Genomic DNA, 16059 nt, shown 5'->3' on the forward strand with positions numbered 1-16059 from the left:
GGATTTAATCACAATAAGCAGTTTATGTACAGTTCTGAAAGAGTTCACTATAATGACTGACTTATAAATCTGGAGTGCAAAACCCTGTCTAGCAAATAATTTATTTAGCGCTGAATATGACTGTTTCAAATTTACACAGGGCTATGGATATAACTTAAAACATAAAATATTCTCTTTAAATTACTAGCTGCAACTTAACTATAGCCTTAGAATACCTTTGTTTAAAATATCCTTTGTTTAAAATATTAAATATATAGAACAGTCATACGTCACCACATGAACCAATTTAGTGCCTCAGCTTTCTCCGATAAGTCCAATTTCACCTCAGACAAAAAGAGAGATATTTTCGCTTATAGTGACTGTGTCCCAAAATGGCAGCAAAGTTATCAGTCAAAATTTTAGCAAACAAAGCCCTCTTCTTTCTCCTATGCATGAGCTTTTCAAGTGATAGGCCCTTCCCTTTTTTGTAATCATTGGTGAATGTTTGGATATGCCCCACGGAAGCTTGTCTGAAAGGCCCTTAATGAAGCTTGTCTGTGATAGGCCCTTCGAGCTGAACACTTGATTGGCCCACCGGGAACACATGGCCATTCGATACTACAATTTCCCTTGGCTGCAATTACTGCATAAACCACTAGATGGCAGCAGACAACCAGAAATGCAGTCTTGCTATCAATACTGCTACAGTTTAATATCTAACCTTTAAAATGTTTATTAAATATACTTTAATTTTCAGTATTAATAAACGTATCTGATCAGCATATATATCCCATTTAATTTAATTGAAAATGTCCAATTTGAGATTAAATGTGAGTATACTTCTAGCATCATGCTAGTAAGCAATTTACTGTTAATTATTTTTCTTCACAGAATCATAGCATTCAACATCCTGGCATTGTATTGTATCTTAATATGAATACAGTATATTTCATGTTTCTAATAATTTTTGAGTGCATGTACTCATGTTTATGACCAATATTCATAGGACATCTTGTTGTCTGAAAAATAAAAACAGATGTTGTTATTTTGAAATGAGTCAAACATTTATACATCTATCAATGCAGCTATTATTTAATACAGCAGACATTTATTCAGTATAGTATGTTTCATATCAATACATATATTTATATGTTGTACTTTAAAATGAAATTCAAAGTTACAATAAAAAACGTGTTTCTGCTAGTTAATCTTTACATAGATGTAACTTCTGGAATTCGTGGATTCAACTCGGCAGGGGTAATCAACTCTTGCATATACTTAGGCCTTCAACTTCCCATATGTTAGCTGTAACATGAGTTCAGATTATTTGTGTATCTAAGGTTCAGGGGCAATTTACACCTCAGTGTAAACGGTCATTTCCCTCTGTAAAAATAGGTTATTTCCGCATACACTTAAGCCTCAAAGGACCCATCTTAGACATCATGTCTGTTTATCTCCGCATGAGGTCATAACCTGATAATTTTTTTATTACATAGAAGAGGGATCTTCTTTTGTTCTACACATCTGTGTTTCAGAATAGAGGGGACTGCCTCACAAACAGTTTCACAAATAAAATGATTCTTGTCCTTATCATGTATAAATAATATATATATATATATATATATATATTTATATATACTGTGTATATATATATATATATATATATATATATATATATATATATATTATTTAATAATGCTCAGATATCATGACAACTCAGTCTCACACCAGACCTCAGTTTTAAAAGTTGATACTTAGAACCTTGTTGTGCTCATTGATCTGAGGGAGACTTGTGGATAGGTCAAACAGAGTAAAAACATATTTAAGGCAGAACATAGTAAGCAAGTAATATAGGAAATGTGTCCCAGTGCTATCAGAGTGAGAATGTGCAGTAGACGGATAAATGCACAATTTCTAGAGTTGCAGCTTAGTACGTAATAGTTGGCTAATAGCACAAATTCATATTTAGCAGCTTTAAAATTGTTGCGAGAAAGTTCAGAGATAATCTTAGGATGCAGGAATTTAAATCAGACGAGTTAAGTTCCAGCCAAAGGTCACAGTACAACTGTAATAAAGTTTCAGGTTAGTAGATTTATAGAGACAGTCTCTTGCAGAACAACATATGATAAAGTATCTCAGTTAGCATTGGTTAAAAAAGTCTAGAATTCGGTCAAAGGAAATAATACCGTATTCCTGTCAAGCAGCCTCACCAGTCTGCTGCTATCCGGAATGTGTACTGAGCTCAGTCACGCCTGAGGATGACGTCACACGCCGACAGTGTGTCTGCAGTTAGTGATGTGGTGAGGGTCGAATCTTACTGAATACCCAGGCTGGATCTCTATTCGCAACTAGGAGGAAGTAACAGAGATTACTTGCTTCGAGAAGTCCTGCCAAGGTGAGGAGGTGGTCAGAGAATGCAGGAACAGCATAGCTCTGCAGTGTCCACAGAGTGGCTAAGGATTAGGATGCCAGCTGGCAAAAGCACTGAGGTATCCAAACGAACGGATAGGCTAAAGAATAGTAGTACTGACTGGAAGCAGTAACGACTACTAGCAAATTACCTAGCAGTGAGAAATAGGAAGAAGAGGCCTTAAATATGGTGGAAACCCATGTGATGCAGAATTTTAAAGGGCTAAACCTTAAATAGAACTACAACATGACAATACATATATCTAGATACATCTGATGGTATTTTTGTACAATATATATCTATACCTATATGTGTGTATATGTGTATATGTATATGTGCATATATATATATATATATATATATATATATATACTGTGTATATATACATATATATATATATATATATATATATATATATATATATATATATATATATATATAAACTGAGTAAACAAAAACAAAAGTTCCTTTATTATTTTCCACTTGTGGTAAAATCAAAACATGGGAGTACCATAAGCATAAAAGTTAGAACACACGAAAGCAACAGGCTGACATGTTTCGGCCTTATGCCGTAATCGTAGCTGACATTATGCTAACGTGTTACACATTTAAAGGGGTAAGTGTTCACTGATAGGTTCACAATTTACCAGTCATATTGAAGAACTTTCTATGCTCAGTTTAATCTCTTACTCAGTTAATTGCCAAAGAAGTACAAATATATTATATCAAACATCGTTAGATTATTTTCTTAAATGTAAATGACATCGTTATACATGTTTGTGTTGCAAAAGATGAAAAACATTTTTCTATATATATATATATATATATATATATATATATATATATATATATATATATATATATATGATTTTATATAGGTTTAGATATATACAGATATATACCCCTGATAATTTCCATGATTTTCATTTATAAATAATTGGTTGTTTGGATCAGTAATTTCATTTTGATCTATCAAATAACTGAAAGACACAGTAATATTTCAGTAGAGAAATAAGGTTTATTGGATTAACAGAAAATGTACAATATGCATCAAAACTAAATTAGAAAGGTGCATACATTTGGGCACCCTTGTCATTTTCTTGATTTGAATACCTGTAACTACCTAGCACTGATTAATTGGAACACACACTTGGTTTGGTGAGCCCATTTAGCCTTGAACTTCATAGACAGGTGCATCCAATCATGAGAAAAGGTATTTAAGGTAGCCAATTGCAAGTTGTTATTCTCTTTGACTCTCCTCTGAAGAGTGGCAACATGGGGGCCTCAAAAAAAATCTCAAATGATCTGAAAACAAAGATTGTTCAACATTATGGTTTAGGGGAAGGCTACAACAAGCTATCACAGAGATTTAAACTGTCAGTGTCCACTGTGAGGAACATAGTGAGGAAATGGAAGACCACAGGCGCAGTTCTTGTTAAGGCCAGAAGTGGCAGGCCAAGCCTTTTCTGCACACACGCCACAAACAGAGGTTGAGGTATGCAAACGCACATTTGGACAAGCCAGCTTCATTTTGGAAGAAGGTGTTGTGGACTGATGAAACAAAGATTGAGTTATTTGGTCATAACAAGAGGCGTTATGCATGGCGGCAAAATAACACAGCGTTCCATTCAATTTGGTGGATGTTCCATCATGCTGTGGGGCTGTGTGGCCAGTGCCGGCATTGGGAATCTTGTTAAATTTGAGGGTCGCATGGATTCTACTCAATATCAGAAGATACTTGAGAATAATGTTGGAGAATGAGTCACAAAGATGAAGTTACAAGACAACAACCCAAAACACTGCTTAAAATCTTCTCTGGCATTTATGCAGAGAAACAAGTACAATGTTCTGCAATGGCCATCCCAGTTCCCAGGCCTGAATATCATTGAAAATCTGTGGGGTAATTTGAAGCGGGATGTCCATGCTCAGCAACCATCAAACCTAACTAAACTGGAGATGTTTTGCATGGAGGAATGGTCCAAAATACCTTCATCCAGAATCCAGACACTCATTACAGGCTATATGAAGCGTCTAGAGGCTGTTATTTCTGCTAAAGGAGGCTCTAATAAATATTGATGCAATATTTTTGTTGGGGTGCCCAAATTTATGCACCTGTCTAATTTCGTTTTGATGCATATTGCACATTTTCTGTTAATCCAATAAACCTCATTTCACTACTGAAATATTACTATGTCCTTCAGTTATTTGATAGATGAAAATGAAATTGCTGATCCAAACACCCAATTATTTATAAATGAAAATCATGGAAATTGTCAGGGTTGCCTAAACATTTGCATACAACTGTATATGCCTATAGATTTGTGCATAAGTATTAATGAGGTTATATGTGTATATATGTCTGTGTATTTATATGTGTATTTTGTATACACACACACACACATATATATATATATATATATATATATATATATATATATTTATATATATATATATATATATATATACACACACACACACATACATACATAGTTAGACTATGTATGTATGTGTATGTTAAAGTCCTTTGCCTGCCTTTTTTTTCTAAAACCTGAGCCCTTATAACTTTTTTGTGCAATATTTTTTTTGGACAATTTTTTATTAGATACATACATTACATTATTATGCAATTGTATTGTGTAATGTATTTATGATGTGTTTTTAAAAAAAAATTGTTTCGCGAAACAGTTAACCTCAACTTTCAACTTGCGCAGAAACAAACGCGAAAACTCGATATCGCTTGCGCACAAACATTTGCAATCCACTCGTAATCTGGCCCAAAATGAATTCATGACGTGCAATTAATAATTTCATGTAATTTTGAAAAATATTATATGTGTCAACACATAGAATGCCATTGTGACACATGCGATTTCTGTTGTTTTCTCCCGGTAACACGACAGAGTGACTTACAACGGAGCTGTTTTTCTAACATAGCTCTAGCTGTTCAGCAGAGCTGCAATGCACTAAAGTTATATAAAAAGGATATACTATAATATTATTATTATTATTCTTTATTTATAAAGCTCCAACAGATTCCGCAGCGCTGTTCATAGGTAACAAAGATAAAAGGACAGTACAATATGAGACACCAGACAAAATTTAACAAACAAATACAGGAGGAATTGGGAGCCCTGTTCCTGTGGGAACTTACAATCTAAATGGGTAGGAGGGTGAGAAACAGGAGGTGGGGACTGCAAAGGTGGGAATGATGTTAGTGTGGAGTTAGATGAGGGCAGCTATTAGGCAAGTGGAATTCATTAGTTACTGATTTGGTTATAGGCTTCCCTGAGCAAGAAGGTCTTTAGGGAGCGTTTAAAGGAGGAGAGGTTGGGGGAAAGTCTGACAGCACGAGGAAGTGCGTTCCAGAGGGTTGGTGCCGCATGAGAGAAGTCCTGTAGTCTAGCATGAGAGGAGGTGATGGTAGAAGAGGCAAGGAGTAGATCGCTGTTGGATCTTAGGGGACGGGCTGGAGTATATTTGTTGATGAGTGAGGACAGGTATGGGGGGGCTGAATTGGTAAGGGCTTTGTAGGTCAAAGTGAGAATTTTGAATTTAATTCTGCTGTGAATGAGGAGCCAGTGAAGGGACTCACAGAGGGGTGCGGCAGATACAGACCGTCGGGAGCGGTGGATTAGCCTAGCAGAGGCATTTAGGATGGATTGAAGGGGGGAGAGGCGGGAGAGAGGAAGGCCAGTTAGTAGGTTGTTACAGTAGTCAAGCCGGGAAATTACTAGGGAATGGATTAGCTGTTTAGTAGTTTCAGCACTCAGAAAAGGACGAATTTTGGAGATATTGCGTAGGTGGTTGCGACAGGATGAAGAGAGCGATTGGATGTGGGGTATGAAGGACAGATTGGAGTCGAGTGTAACTCCAAGGCAGCGGACTTGGGGTGATGGGGAGATAGTGGTGTCACCAATAGTGATAGTAAAGTTAGAAACTGGAGTAGAATTAGTTGGGGGGATTAGAAGAAGCTCAGTCTTGGACATGTTGATTTTTAGGTGGTGAGAGGCCATCCAGGAAGAAATGCCAGATAAGCAGCCGCTGATGTGGGAAAGGACAGACGGAGAGAGTGCACGGGTGAATAGGTAGATCTGAGTATCATCAGCATAGAGGTGATAGTTGAAGCCATAGCTACTAATAAGTTTACCCAGTGAGGAAATATAAATAGAGAAGAGTAGAGGGCCTAGAACAGAGCCTTGAGGTACTCCAATAGACAGAGGCAGTGGAGAGGATGAGTCACCAGCAGATGAGACAGAAAAGGACCTATTAGAGAGATAAGAGTGGATCCAGTAGAGGGCAATGTCACAGAGCCCAAGGGAGCTGAGAGTCCGTAAGAGGAGGGGATGGTCAACAGTGTCAAAGGCAGCAGACAGGTCAAGTAAGATAAGTATAGAATAGTGGCCATTGTTTTTAGCAGAAAGAAGATCGTTAGCAACCTTGGTGAGGGCAGTCTCAGTTGAGTGTTGGGGACGGAAGCCAGATTGCAGGGGGTCAAGCAATGAGTTGGAGGATAGGAAGTGTGTTAGGCGATCGAAAACTAGTTTTTCCAGGACTTTAGAAGCTAGCGGAAGTAGTGATATGGGGCGGTAGTTTGCAGGAGAATTGGGGTTGAGGGAGGGTTTTTTGAGGATGGGGGTGACCTTTGCATGTTTGAAGGATGATGGAAATTAACCAGTAGTAAGGGATCGGTTGAATATGTGAGTAAGAGCTGGGGTGAGGGTAGAGGACAGAGAGGGTATTAGATGTGAAGGGATAGGGTCAAGGGGGCATGTAGTGAGGTGTGAGGAAGATATTAGAGAAATCACTTCATTCTCAGTGGTTGGGGGGAAGGTACTGAGAGTGTTGGAGGGGGTGACCGGAGGCGCAGATGAAAGGTTGTAGTCTTGTGGTGGGATGTTGCTTCTGATGGTAAGTGTTTTGTTGAAAAAGTAATCTGCCAAGTCTTGAGCACTAAAGTCAGATGAGGGGGGTGGTGCAGGTGGATAGAGGAGAGTGTTGAAAGTGGAGAAGAGATGTTTAGGGTTTGATGAGTGAGAAGATATGAGAGAAGAGAAGTAGTTTTGCTTGGCTAAGTGAAGGGCAGAGGAGTAAGAATAAAGAATGAACTTATAGTGTAGGAAATCGTGTTCAGAGCGGGATTTCCTCCAGGCACGTTCAGCAGCATGGGAGCATTTTTGTAGATAGCGAGTTTGCTGAGAGTGCCAGGGCTGGAGCTGACGACGTGGGGTTTTGCGTATTTGTGGAGGAGCAAGGGTGTCGAGTGCAGAGGAAAGAGTATTGTTATAGTGGTTTGTAGCAAGATCAGGGCAGGATACCGTGGAAGTGTGGGGAAGGCGTAAATCCACAGGTAATATAGCCCAGAATTTTGGTATTTGTAATTGTGACGAAATAGAATTTATTTACACATTTAAGATCAACCCTTGATCTCCGCAAAAGGCTATCCGTGGTGTTTCCCTCCTTCCAGCCCATTTAGGGTCTTTGAGCGCGCAATTGAGGTGGTGCTACAACATGCAACCATGGCTGCCAATCAACTTTATTGTGTAGCTAAGAAGAAAAAAAACAGGCACTGTGCAGCTATGGATGACAACTATCTCTATGTGTAGGGGGGTACGTGGTAAGATGAGCATACAAAGGCAGCGGGATTAATGATACACATCAAGGTACATTGCCATCTTCCTAAGTACTTAATGTACCTCATGTTAGACGAACAGGTGTCTGAGGGATACTGAGTTATGTTTGGTGGATACAAATTTAGTGTCAATCTGTGACAGCTCTAGTTGTGTAGACTGTAAATGACGATGCCAGTCTTTGCTCAATAAAAAAAGTAATAATAATATTACATATAATATAAAGACCATGACATTTGAGTGTGGCAGCTATAAAATGAATACGTTATAAGTGTATAATTTATCAATTATGTGTAAATATGTGCATCAAAAAAGATGCAACTTAATTTGTGGTAAACCGCCACTAGCTACTTCATTATGACATCATTATATATATATGGTGCACCCTATGAAATAAAAATTGGCAGGTCTGTTATAAACAACATTATAAACCTACAAACACTTTGGTGCAATCACACATTAACATCTGTATGATTATATTTAATATGTGTACAAGTTTCATAGTTTAAAAGTGTGATTTTAACTTTATTTTTTAGCATTTTATTTTTAAAAAATCCATCTGGTTTATTAACATGTGTACTAAGCATGCACTATAACTATAACAGTGAAAAAAAACAGAAATATGCTCAGTATGTCCAAGTTGTAGAATGTAAAAAGTAAAAACAAAATAGTTTGGCCTATAGCTGAAACCATGGTTACTGATCAACTGAAACTGCACTGTCTAATTGTTTCTATGTAAGGTATAGGGGAATTAAAATAGCCCTGAATGTATGAGTGATCATGGGTTTGATGGATGTACTAAACAAACAAGAAACCTAAAAAATGCATGCAGAGGGTTTAATTTAATGGAGTATGTTCAAATGAGGAGTCAGTTACTAGTGGTGTTCCCCAAGAGTCAGTTATTAGGCCTGTTTTGTTTAACATGTTCATTAGGGATATTAGAAGTGGGCTCCAGTGGAAGGTGTGTTTGTTTGCTGATGATACAAAAATTTGTAACAGACTTCGTGTTCCAGGGGGTTTCGATCAAATCAGCAGTGATATTAAAAAGTTGGAGGAATGGGCAAATAAATTGGATCTTAAAAATGTAATATTACCAAGTTCAAAATTATTCATATAGGAGCCAAAAGCCCAAAGATATAGGCCCATATTTTTCAAGCTCCGTACGGAGCTTGAAGGGCCGTGTTTCTGGCGAGTCTTCAGACTCGCCAGAAACACAAGTTATGAAGCAGCGGTCTATAACCCTCCATAACCCTGTCCGCTTGCTCTGAGCAGACGGACAGGAACCGCCGGAAATCAACCCGATCGAGTACGATCGGGTTGATTGACACCTCCCTGCTGGCGGCCGATTGGCCGCGAGTCAGCAGGGGGCGGCGTTGCACCAGCAGCTCTTGTGAGCTGCTGGTGCAATGTTAAATGCGGAGAGCGTATTGCTCTCCGCATTTAGCGAGGTCTTGCGGACCTGATCCGCACTGTCGGATCAGGTCCGCAAGACCTTTAATAAATAGGGGCCATAGTATCAATGGTACATTACTGACTGTAACTAAGGTGGAATGAAACTTGGCAATTATTTTTCAGATATTTAAAATTTGGTAGACAAAGGCCAGTTGAATACTTGGTTGCATTGGGAGAAGTATTAGTAGCAGAAATAACAAGGTTCTTACTTTACAGATGACTAGTTAGGCCTCATCTGAAATATTATGTACAGTTTTGGAGGCCATATATCCAGAAGGATATAGAAAAACTAGAAACTGTCCAAAGGAGGGCTACTAAAATGGTACATGGTCTAAAATATAAAACAAACAAAGAAAGACTATTTGATCTAAATATGTATAGTTTAGGGGAGAGAAGGGAAAGAGGCAACATGATAGAAACATTTAAATATATGAAGGAACTTAATAAAGTGGAAGCTGAAAGGATTTTCCACAAAAAAAAACCATAATAAGGGGCCACAATCTTAAGTTAAAGGGTAGTAGATGCAGGTGAAATGCGAGGAAGTATTTTTTACAAAAAATTGTTGTATTCATGGAATAAACTTCCAATAGAGGTGGTAAAGCAAAGACTGTAAAAGAATGAAAAAATGCCTGGGAAATGCATAAGGCTATCCTAAGGAAACAGTCACATGTAATATGGGTAGACTTGATGGGCCTTTTGATTCTTATCTTTCTATGCCCCTCACAAGGAAATACTGTCTTGATTGATATGAAAGCTAGCAATAGATTAAAATGTGATAGGTCTGACTTTGCTTTTAAGGAAAAAACCTCACCACAATTGCCAATAAATAGTGCATTTTCTAGCATATGATAATAAATAGTATGATTAAGCTAGGATAGGTTTTATATACAACTATAAAAGGCTTTGGATGGTGATTTACTAATATCATTCATGTACAGATCTTCAAAATATGTACATTTAGAAAATCACAGTTAACCACTCATAGATCCTGATAGGAGGCAGATATCAGAGTTCTATTCAGATATTGATATCAGAAAATAAAGTTTTCTTTCTAATGACACGGTGAGTCCACGTATCATCATAATTACTATTGGGAATATCACTCCTGGCCAGCAGGAGGCGGCAAAGAGCACCATAGCAAAGCTGTTAAATACCACTCCCCTTACCCACAACCCCCAGTCATTCTCTTTGCCTTCAGCAAGGAGGTGGTAATGTTTTAGGTGTCTGAAGATTCTTCAATCAAGAGTTTATTGTTTTTAAAGCAGAGCTGGCTGTTCTGTTTTTTACTGGTGTATAGCTGTGTTCCACATCAGTCTCTTCAGTAGAGCTGTGGTGGCTTTTGTGCATCTGGAAACTTGTGGGTTTTTTTCTCTCACTGTGCCTTCCAGGTTTGGTGCTGCCCTATCATGTATGCCTGATTAGGATTAGTCAGACATTCTCTGTTCCACGGGTCTATGGAGGGAGGAGGCCTTTCCATATCTGTGTGTTGCCAGGCAGATTGATCTCAGGTGAGTGCCTATTTGTTTTTACTTATTTTATCAAGAAAGGATGGCACTTTTCTGGGAACTGGGACTATGTATTCCTATGTGGGTTTACTTTTTATTGGCAGTATGTTTTGGGCACTGTGACACTTGAAGAGAGGCTCTTTGTTTGCAGCTGTGTTTTGCTGCATGTGTATGTATTAGATCTATGGCGGTTGGACTTTTGACCACGCCCACGATAGGAGGGGCGGTTTGCTGTGGCAGCAATTCATTGCGCGCTTTTCCGGAGCTCTGTTTGCTTACGGTTTGTCTGTAGTTGCTTGTGGCGTTGAGAAGCTTGGCAAGACAGGATGCTTTAGGGTTTTGCTTTTCTCTGCTGTGTGATAGGAATCCGGATCGTTGAGAGTATTGTTCCGGTTTGGCAGGAGGTCAGGTTGGCTCCCAGCAGGGTCTGTTAGGGTCAGAGGCTGCCTGGAGGTCTTATTTTTTCTTTTTTTGCAGTAAAAAAGTTTGCTTTTTAAAATTTAAAGGGCCAGCAACATTTTTTATTTTTTGGAAGCTAATTTGATTTATTTTTGTGAAAGATGGATCAAGAAGCTTTACAAGAGGTTACAGGTAGCTTATGCAGTGGAACCTCCAATCCCTTTTTTGTTCATCATGTATTGATAGGACATTACATTATAGGGATAGGCCTTTTGAATCTGAGCCTTCATTAGTTAAGGCGGATGCTGTTCAGGTTCTGTTCAGGATATGCCGCAGCTTGCTCCTCAAACGTCCCATACTGTAGTGTCTTCCCATGCAGTGCCCAGTGTTTCATCTGTTACTCCTATTGGAGTTTCCTTGCAGGACATGGCTACCCAGATATCTTTTGCGGTTACTGATGCCCTGGTGACTTTTCCTATGTTTCAGGGGAAGCGTAAAAGGAGATTTAATGATTCAGTAAGGTATCTGAATCAGGTGTGGCGAATAGTTCCTCTCATAGATCTGAGGGGGAGGATTCTTCGGTAGAGTCTGAGGGGGAGATCTCAGACTCAGATAGTATAGTTCCTGCCGCTGATGCTGAAGGGGTTACCTTCAAGTTTAAGCTTGAACACCTACGGGTTTTGGGTACTTTGGATTGACTCCACGGTTGTAGTCACTCCAAAGAAATCTAGTAAGCTGAATAAGTATTTTGATGTTCCTTCAGGGGTGGAGGTTTTTCCTGTTCCAGATCGTGCTTCTGAGATTATTGCACAGGAGTGGGAGAAGCCGGGGATTCCTTTTTCCCCTGCTCCTACTTTTAAGAAGATGTTTCTAATTGCTGATTCAGTTAAGGAGTCTTGGCAGACAGATCCTAAGGTGGAGTGTGCTATTTTCACTTTAGCCAAGTGGACTACTATTCCCATAGACGATAGCTGTTCTTTTAAGGATAAGATGGAAGCATTGCTTAAAAGGATGTATGTTCACCAGGGGTTCCAATGGCAGCCTGCGTTGTGTATTGCTACTGTCACTAGTGTGGCAGCATACTGGTTTGATGCATTATCTGATTCTAGAATACAAGAGCTAGAGGGCGCCACATAGTGCAAATCAGGCAGGTAACCAAATGATATAGGTACAGATGAAATCCTACTCACGTGGTGGAAAGCACAGATGTGCAATATGGGCAAGCTGGAACCAATGAGTCGTCCGGCAGACACCTAGGCACACTTGGAATGGAAGGTATCCTCGTCCCACCCAGAGGGAGTCCAGAGATATTCCTTACTGCCACAGGGAATGTCAGACAACGGTCAGTGATGAAGATCAACTCTCATTGAGGCACAATGGCAGGAGGTTGCAGCCAAAGGAATAAGCAGCAGCAAGATAATGAATAATAAAAATGTATTTAAAAGGTTAAAACAATGGCAACGTGTTTCTCTGTGTCACAGCACGGTTTCATCAGGCTAACTAATAGCTCATTATTCATGATCTCACTGCTGCTTATTCCTTTAGCTGCAACCTCCTGCCATTGAGCCTCAATGAGAGTTGATCTTCATCACTGACCGTTGTCTGACATTCCCTGTGACAGTAAGGAATATTGTGAGTGAAATTGGACTAAGCGCCATGGGTATGACCTCTAGCTTTGTACAAAGGCCTCCTAGCCGGCTAAAAGAAGAAATATGGATAGTGGTGAGGTGTCCAAAGCGCCTAAATAGGCCGAGGTGGCTAAGATCCCTATGTGAGTGGGGTGATCTCAGAGGGGCTAATGTGATGAAGCTAATGTGATGAAGCTAAAAATAGTAGAGTAAAAGTGGTGTTTATTACATTAAAAGGGCCCAATAAAAATGTAAAGAGTAAAACAATGCAATAATGACATGAATTAAAACAGATAATAGACACAGAGCAAGCACAATTGATTACAATTATGGATCCATAATGTCAGTGTTTAGAAGGTGAAACCAAAAATAATGATTTAGCTATTCTTGGAGTAGAGTTAGAATTCCTAGGATTTTGGTTGCTAGTACCCTGAAGGGTCAAATTTCTGCTTTATCTATTTTGTTGCACAAGCGTCTGGCGGATGTGCCAGATGTTCAGTCTTTTTGTTAGGTCTTCGTTAGAATCCGGCTTATGTTTTAGTTTGCTACTCCTCCATGGAGTCTTAATTTGGTTCTTAGAGTCTTTCAGCAGGCTCAGTTTGAACCTATGCATTCTTTGGATATTAAATTGTTATCCTGGAAGGTTTTGTTTTTGGTTGCTTTTCTTTGGGTAGAAGAGTTTTGGAGCTCTCAGCGCTGCAGTATGAGTCTCCTTACCTTTTTCATTCTGATAAGGTAGTCCTGCGTACTGCCTTAGGTTTCCTTCCAAAAGTGGTTTCAGATAAGAATATTATTCAAGAAATTGTTGTTCCTTCCTTGTGTTATAATCCTTCTTCTCATAAGGAGTGTTTGTTGCACTACCTGGATGTGGTTCATGCGTTGAAGTTTTATTTGCAGGCGACTAGAGATTTTTGTCAGTCTTCTTCTTTGTTTGTTGTGTTTTCTGGAAAACGCAAGGGTCAGAAGTTACGGCTACTTCTCTTTCTTTTTGGCTGAGGAGTGTTATTCGCTTAGCGTATGAGACTGCTGGATAGCAGCCTCCTGAGAAAATACCGGCTCATTACTCAAGGGCTGTTTCCTCATTTTGGGCCTTCAAAAATTAAGCTTCTGTGGAACAGATTTGCAAGGTTCCCACTTGGTTATCTTTACACATTTTTTCTAAATTATTCAAATTTGATACTTTTGCTTCAGCTGAGGCTGTTTTTGGGAGAAAGGTTCTTCAAGTAGTGGTGCCTTTTGTTTAGGTTAACTGTCTTGTCCCTCTCTTATCATCCGTGTCCTCTAGCTTGGGTATTGATTCCCAATAGTAATTATGATGATCCGTGGACTCACAGTGTCATTAGAAAAAAAAATTATGCTTACCTGATAAATTTATTTATTTCTTGACACGGCGAGTCCATGGCCCACCCTGTATTTTCAGACAGTTTATTTTTTCATAAACCTCAGGCACCTCTGCACTTTATATTACTTCCTTTCTCGTTTTCCTTTGGTCGAATGACTGGGGGTTAAGGGTAAGGGGGAGTGGTATTTAACAGCTTTGCTGTGGTGCTCTTTACCGCCTCCTACTGGCCAGGAGTGATATTCCCAATAGTAATTATGATGATCTGTGGACTCACCATGTCAAGAAAGAAACAAATTTATCAGGTAAGCATAAATTTTATTTTTTTAACACTGAATATAATCAAAATAAAAAATGTCACACTGATTTTCCCTCTGTTTCTATGTCTAAATATTAAACAACATCCTAAAATGTATGCTGTAATTGTAAAGCTACTAAATAGGGCTATTATTGTGTCTGAAAACAAAATACTTTCACCTACCTTGTTAGTCATGAGTTCCCTTTTTCTCTCCTCATATGTGTTATGACTGTTCTGTTTTGTAAATATCATATGATATTTGTTTATTTTATCAGCTGCTGCTGGGAAATATTAATTCTAATTCTGTTTATATTTCCTAGAATCTGAGTCAGAAGGTGAGGAGAACTAATCCAAGCACAAATTCAAGTCTTTGTTAGATAACTCTGAAATGCTGACTGACCTATTTGGAGGGAAGAGACATTAACAATTATCGCCTAGCAAATTCCCACGTAACTAGGAATGTTGGATTTTAAATTGAGCTCTCAGACATTAGGCGCTTCAATTGGAACTCTACCTCTGGTTTATAATACACTATGTCAAACAAAGCCATTCAGCCAAGAGCCATATTGAAAGCAAGAAATGGAATCTCTGTGGACTCCTTTATTAGTTTGTTTTGAGTGTCATGTGAAGAAATTTCCATTCTCTGGCGTACAGGTCTTTAGTCTGTGATTGTAGCTCAATAAATACTTGTTATTTGGTAAAAAATTAACACAAAACATTTTTGTTTAAAATAAAAAAGCTTTTTACCATATCTATTTGTTTTTCATTCTTCTTTACCTGCTAAATTTTCTGTGCAAGGTCATCTTTCTACTTATGTATATGTGTCTATCTTCTGTTAGATGTATTGACTATATTCTTGAAAGGGACATCCAACTCATTTTGTATGCATACAGAATATAAGCACTACATTGCAAATTTTCTTCAAACAAAATAAATGGTTTAAAAGCATTTAAAACTTATACATACACAGTATGCACTGTTTTACAGTCATGGGATATACCTTTTTTTTTTTTAGTTATTTATAATTTTTTATTGAGATTTTTAGAATGAACAATAGATAACATTTGTCCAAATACAATAATAACAATTGAATGGAAATATTACAAATAGGCTGATTCAGGAAATTAGCCACTTAGACAAAAACTATGTAAAAAGACACAAACAATAATTAAACACTCGTACATTGTTTGTAGAGAGGCACATAACATAAGAAGTAGTTGGCTAGTAAAAATATATCTGAAATTAGTAGCCTAGAAAATATTTTGTTAAATACATTTGTAAGACTAAATAGTTTTCTTTACATTAAGATTAGTGATGTCGCGAATAGTTCGCCGGCGAACATAGCATGTTCGCGTTCGCCGCGAACGGCGAACATATGCGATGTTCGGTCCGCCCCCTATTCCTCATCATTGAGTAAACTTT

The 16059-nt window shown here is 38.3% G+C and overlaps 1 protein-coding gene across 2 annotated transcripts in view; it reads left to right on the forward strand.

Annotated features, from left to right (window-relative positions):
• BZW2 (basic leucine zipper and W2 domains 2) overlaps positions 1 to 15388 on the forward strand; it is a 341412-nt gene extending 326024 nt beyond the window's left edge. For both annotated transcript variants that reach the window (XM_053714118.1, XM_053714119.1), the window contains one exon: positions 14958 to 15388. In XM_053714118.1, coding sequence (XP_053570093.1) covers positions 14958 to 14986 — 29 coding nt within the window. In that variant the 3' untranslated portion in view covers positions 14987 to 15388. The remainder of the gene's footprint in view (positions 1 to 14957) is intronic.
• Positions 15389 to 16059: the final 671 nt, after the last annotated feature.

This window comes from Bombina bombina, chromosome 5 (assembly GCF_027579735.1).
Source record: "Bombina bombina isolate aBomBom1 chromosome 5, aBomBom1.pri, whole genome shotgun sequence".
Taxonomy (NCBI): domain Eukaryota; kingdom Metazoa; phylum Chordata; class Amphibia; order Anura; family Bombinatoridae; genus Bombina; species Bombina bombina.